This window comes from Atractosteus spatula, chromosome 8 (genome assembly GCF_055471065.1).
Source record: "Atractosteus spatula isolate fAtrSpa1 chromosome 8, fAtrSpa1.hap1, whole genome shotgun sequence".
In the NCBI taxonomy this organism is placed as follows: domain Eukaryota; kingdom Metazoa; phylum Chordata; class Actinopteri; order Semionotiformes; family Lepisosteidae; genus Atractosteus; species Atractosteus spatula.
Window position 1 is genome coordinate 2,406,154 of NC_142713.1, and position 6,000 is coordinate 2,412,153.

The 6,000-nt window shown below is 50.8% G+C and overlaps 1 protein-coding gene across 4 annotated transcripts in view; it reads right to left on the minus strand.

The window, feature by feature from the left end:
- Nucleotides 1-5,533, minus strand: part of eps8l1b (EPS8 signaling adaptor L1b) — a 32,554-nt gene extending 27,021 nt beyond the window's left edge. For 2 of the 4 annotated variants that reach the window (XM_088922692.1, XM_088922689.1), the window contains exons 1-2: nt 4,543-4,867; nt 1,859-1,908 (exon numbers count right to left, since the gene is read on the minus strand). In XM_088922692.1, the coding sequence (XP_088778818.1) occupies nt 1,859-1,899 (41 nt within the window). In that variant the 5' untranslated portion in view covers nt 1,900-1,908; nt 4,543-4,867. Of the gene's footprint in view, nt 1-1,858; nt 1,909-4,542; nt 4,868-5,379 lie in introns of those variants that run through there. The other 2 variants (XM_088922691.1, XM_088922690.1) reach the window with 2 other exon arrangements.
- Nucleotides 5,534-6,000: the final 467 nt, after the last annotated feature.

Sequence of the window (6,000 nt, forward strand, 5' to 3'; positions counted from 1 at the left end):
TGCGTGTCTGAAGTGTGTGTCTGTGCTGTGTTGTGCTGTGATCTGTCTGTACTGTATGGTGTTGTGCTGCGTGTCTGAAGTGTGTGTCTGTGCTGTGTTGTGCTGTGATCTGTCTGTACTGTATTGTGCTGTGCTGCGTGTCTGAAGTGTGTGTCTGTGCTGTGTTGTGCTGTGATCTGTCTGTACTGTATGGTGTTGTGCTGCGTGTCTGAAGTGTGTGTCTGTGCTGTGTTGTGCTGTGATCTGTCTGTACTGTATTGTGATGTGCTGCGTGTCTGAAGTGTGTGTCTGTGCTGTGTTGTGCTGTGATCTGTCTGTACTGTATGGTGTTGTGCTGCGTGTCTGAAGTGTGTGTCTGTGCTGTGTTGTGCTGTGATCTGTCTGTACTGTATTGTGCTGTGCTGCGTGTCTGAAGTGTGTGTCTGTGCTGTGTTGTGCTGTGATCTGTCTGTACTGTATGGTGTTGTGCTGCGTGTCTGAAGTGTGTGTCTGTGCTGTGTTGTGCTGTGATCTGTCTGTACTGTATTGTGCTGTGCTGCGTGTCTGAAGTGTGTGTCTGTGCTGTGTTGTGCTGTGATCTGTCTGTACTGTATGGTGTTGTGCTGCGTGTCTGAAGTGTGTGTCTGTGCTGTGTTGTGCTGTGATCTGTCTGTACTGTATTGTGCTGCGTGTCTGAAGTGTGTGTCTGTGCTGTGTTGTGCTGTGATCTGTCTGTACTGTATGGTGTTGTGCTGCGTGTCTGAAGTGTGTGTCTGTGCTGTGTTGTGCTGTGATCTGTCTGTACTGTATGGTGTTGTGCTGCGTGTCTGAAGTGTGTGTCTGTGCTGTGTTGTGCTGTGATCTGTCTGTACTGTATGGTGTTGTGCTGCGTGTCTGAAGTGTGTGTCTGTGCTGTGTTGTGCTGTGATCTGTCTGTACTGTATTGTGCTGTGCTGCATGTCTGAAGTGTGTGTCTGTGCTGTGTTGTGCTGTGATCTGTCTGTACTGTATGGTGCTGTGCTGCATGTCTGAAGTGTGTATCTGTGCTGTGTTGTGCTGTGATCTGTCTGTACTGTATTGTGCTGTGCTGCGTGTCTGAAGTGTGTGTCTGTGCTGTGTTGTGCTGTGATCTGTCTGTATCATGAGTCTGTACTGTATTGTGCTGTGCTGTGTGTCTGAAGTGTGTATCTGTGCTGTGTTGTGCTGTGATCTGTCTGTACTGTATGGTGCTGTGCTGTGTGTCTGAAGTGTGTATCTGTGCTGTGTTGTGCTGTGATCTGTCTGTACTGTATTGTGCTGTGCTGCGTGTCTGAAGTGTGTGTCTGTGCTGTGTTGTGCTGTGATCTGTCTGTACTGTATGGTGCTGTGCTGCATGTCTGAAGTGTGTGTCTGTGCTGTGTTGTGCTGTGATCTGTCTGTGCTATATGGTGCTGTGCTGCATGTCTGAAGTGTGTGTCTGTGCTGTGTTGTGCTGTGATCTGTCTGTGCTGTATTGTGCTGTGCTGCGTGTCTGAAGTGTGTGTCTGTGATGTGTTGTGCTGTGATCTGTCTGTGCTGTATGGTGCTGTGCTGTGTGTCTGAAGTGTGTGTCTGTGCTGTGTTGTGCTGTGATCTGTCTGTGCTGTATTGTGCTGTGCTGCGTGTCTGAAGTGTGTGTCTGTGCTGTGTTGTGCTGTGATCTGTCTGTGCTGTATGGTGCTGTGCTGTGTGTCTGAAGTGTGTGTCTGTGCTGTGTTGTGCTGTGATCTGTCTGTGCTGTATGGTGCTGTGCTGTGTGTCTGAAGTGTGGATCTGTGCTGTGTGTCTGAAGTGTGGATCTGTGCTGTGCTGTGTGTCTGAAGTGCGTGTCTGTGCTGTGCGTCTGTGTGCAGGTACTCACCCATTAGGAGAACTGCTCAGGCTCTCTGAGGTGTGGCTCATTACTGCCCCCTGTGTGTGAGAAGTAGGATGTTGTCAGAGAACAGGCAGGACAGGACAGCACGAATTCCTCCCAGCGAGGGCCATCATCAGAATAAGCACTTCAGACACATTACAGGCTTTGGTCACAGGTAGCTAATTGACCTGAGGAGCTCACCCAGCTGTGTCTGGAGAGAAGCCAGGGTATCGGCCTCAACCACACGGCTGGGCAGCTTGTTCCCCACCCCCACCACCCTCTGTGTACAGAAGAGCCTCCTGTCCTGACTGGAGGAGCTCACCCAGCTGTGTCTGGAGAGAAGCCAGGGTATCGGCCTCAACCACACGGCTGGGCAGCTTGTTCCCCACCCCCACCACCCTCTGTGTACAGAAGAGCCTCCTGTCCTGACTGGAGGAGCTCACCCAGCTGTGTCTGGAGAGAAGCCAGGGTATCGGCTTCAACCACAGGGCTGGGCAGCTTGTTCCCCACCCCCACCACCCTCTGTGTACAGAAGAGGCTCCTGTCCTGACTGGAGGAGCTCATTCGTCTTGTTCCCCTCTCCAACCCCCCTCTGTGTAAAGTAGAGCCTCCTGTCCTGACTGGAGGAGCTCACCCAGCTGTGTCTGGAGAGAAGCCAGGGTATCGGCTCTCACAACAGGGCTGGGCAGCTTGTTCCCCACTCCTGCCACCCTCTGTGTAAAGAAGCGCCTCCTGTCCTGGCTCTGGAGGACCTCACCCAAACATTTCAGTTTTCGTTGCATGTATTCAAGCAGCTCGTTCCACGCTCCCGCCACTCTCTGGGTAAAGCAATGCCTCCTGTTCTGTTTTTTCTTTGTTAAATGCACTTCCCCTTAGTTTCCGTTTCATTGTAAAGTCGCTGACGGCGGCATCTGAAACAGGCTCGTCTGTGTGTGTCCTGTGATGGACTGGTCCTGGTGTGAGTGTGTGTGTGTGTGTCTGTGTGTGTCCTGTGATGGACTGGCCCTGGTGTGAGTGTGTGTGTGTCTGTGCGTGTCCTGTGATGGACTGGCTCTGGTGGTTGTGTGTTTGTGTCTGTGTGTGTCCTGTGATGGACTGGCCCTGGTGTGAGTGTGTGTGTATGTGTCTCTGTGTGTCCTGTGATGGACTGGTGTCCTGCCCAGGGTGTACCCTGCCTTGTACACGTTGCTTGCTGGGATAGACTCCAGCTCCTGCTCCGCCCTGAACTGGCTGAAGCAGTTAGAGGTTGGGTGAGTGTTTCCAAGTGATCATATGCAAATGATAGCCACATGTGGCTGAAGGGCTGTTTCCGATAAGCTCAGCTTCGCCTTTCAGTTCTTCCTGGAATCTCATGCACAACAGGTCAGGCCAGGCCAGGAATGAACCCCAGTCAGGTCCCCCAGTAATGAAACGCAAACCTGTTTCCGACAGATTCAAGTGGCCTGATAATGCAATGATAGAAGCCGAACCTCATCTCCAGCCCTACTGCAGTCTGTGGGTGATCGGATAACCGAGAGAGTTGCAGGAGAACTCGGTTTTTGCAGGCACAGTCTTTAAGGGTGAAAGCGCTGGATAAAAACTATTTTTTTTTTCATTCTTAGGCTCTCTTGTTAGGGTGAGAGTGCTGAAAAAAAATATCTTTTTTTAAAATTCTTATTGAGGATGATGATGGGTGTGTATCTCAGTGAATGTGGCAGTCAGACAGTGTTTCTGTCTCTCAGTGTGCCAGTCTCTCAGTGTGCCAGTCTGTCAGTGTGCCAATCACTCAGTGTGCCAGTCTGTCAGTGTGCTAGTGTGTCAGTTTGCCAGTCTGTCAGTGTGTCAGTCTGTCCGTGTGTCAGTCTGTCAGTCAGTCAGTGTGCCAGTCTCTTAGTGTCAGTGTGCCAGTCTGTCAGTGTGTCAGTCAGTCAGTGTGCCAGTCTGTCAGTGTGTCAGTCAGTCAGTGTGCCAATCTCTCAGTGTGCCAGTCTGTCAGTGCACCAGTCTCTCAGTGTTTCAGTCTGTCAATGTGCCAGTCTGTCAGTGTGCCAATCACTCAGTGTGCCAGTCTGTCAGTGTGCCAATCACTCAGTGTGCCAGTCTGTCAGTGCACCAATCACTCAGTGTTCCAGTCTCTCAGTGTGCCAATCACTCAGTTTGTCAGTGTGCCAGTCTCTCAGTGTGCCAGTCTGTCAGTGTGCTAGTGTGTCAGTGTGCCAATCAGTGTGTCAGTCAGTCAGTGCGCCAGTCTCTTAGTGTCAGTGTGCCAGTCTGTCAGTCAGTCAGTGTGCCAGTCTGTCAGTGCACCAGTCTCTCAGTGTTTCAGTCTGTCAGTCTGTCAGTGTGCCAATCAGTGTGTCAGTCAGTCAGTGCGCCAGTCTCTTAGTGTCAGTGTGCCAGTGTGCCAGTCTGTCAGTGTGTCAGTCAGTCAGTGTGTCAGTCAGTCAGTGTGCCAATCTCTCAGTGTGCCAGTCTGTCAGTGCACCAGTCTCTCAGTGTTTCAGTCTGTCAGTGTGCCAATCACTCAGTGTGCCAGTCTGTCAGTGTGCCAGTCTGTCAGTGCACCAATCACTCAGTGTGCCAGTCTGTCAGTGTGCCAGTCTGTCAGTGCACCAATCACTCAGTGTGCCAGTGTGCCAGTCTGTCAGTGTGCCAGTGCACCAGTCTCTCACTGTGCCAGTCTGTCAGTGCACCAGTCTATCTGTACTCACAGTGGCTCTGATCCTCAGTCCCCAGGTAAAATCCACACAAAAACCCACACTGTTCTGCTGTGCCTCGCTCCTCTGCTGTCTTCTCACACAGAAGTGTCTGTCCTGAGTGAAAGCAAGTTCCAGCTGTACTGAGCAGTGTCTCCCCGTCTCTCCCTCCCAGTGCAGTGTGAACGTACTGTACTGTCATGTCCAGAGTCTCTGTCAGCCCCCACCTCTCTCTCCTCTGTGTCTCGGGGTGTGTCAGGCTGAAGTATTGCGGTTCGATAGTCTGTGTCACAATGCAGTCAGGTGGCCCAGCCCTGCTCTGCCTTAAGTCTACAGAAACACAAGCAAACACCCAGTAACACAAGAGTAACACCGTGACTGACTGGACACTCCAGTACATTAACACTGCACTGAGAGAGAGAGGGGTTAATACAGACACACTGACTGGACACTCCAGTTCATTAACACTGCACTGAGAGAGAGGGGTTCATACAGACACACTGACTGGACACTCCAGTACATTAACACTGCACTGAGAGAGAGAGGGGTTAATACAGACACACTGACTGGACACTCCAGTACATTAACACTGCACTGAGAGAGAGAGGGGTTCATACAGACACACTGACTGGACACTCCAGTACATTAACACTGCACTGAGAGAGAGAGGGGTTAATACACACACACTGACTGGACACTCCAGTACATTAACACTGCACTGAGAGAGAGAGGGGTTAATACATACACACTGACTGGACACTCCAGTACATTAACACTGCACTGAGAGAGAGGGGGGTTAATACACACACACTGACTGGACACTCCAGTACAGTAACACTGCACTGCACTGACCTGTTACAGTCTGAGGGACAGTGTGTCCAGTTTGTGTCCAGTGTGAACTGTCAAGGCCCGTCAGAGGTGCTGAACACGGGGGAGCTGCTGTGCTCCTCAATGCCTTGCTCTTCAGTGACTGTGAGTCACTGTGAACCAGTCTGAGCCTGGATCGTGCAGGCAGGCGTGTCTGAGAGGAATGTCCTGGCACACAGGCAGGGGTGTGTCTCTCAGGGAGCCAGGGCAGGGACAGAGAGACCGGGCTGCTCATTTAGTCATGGCAATAAAGCTGCTTTCATACACACAGTCACACACACACACTCACTTCCACACTCAAACACACAATCACACTCAACCACACATTCACACTCACTCACACACATACACACTCACACTCAAACACACAATCACACACACATACACACTGACACACTCAAACACACACAATCACACATGCTTTCATGCACACAAATGAACACATTAACATACACATTCACATACACAAACTCAAACACACATATAGTCACACTCACACACTCACACGCACACATATTCACACTCACATACTCAAACACTCAAACACGCACACACACAATCACACATGCTTTCATGCACACAAATGAACACATTAACATACACATT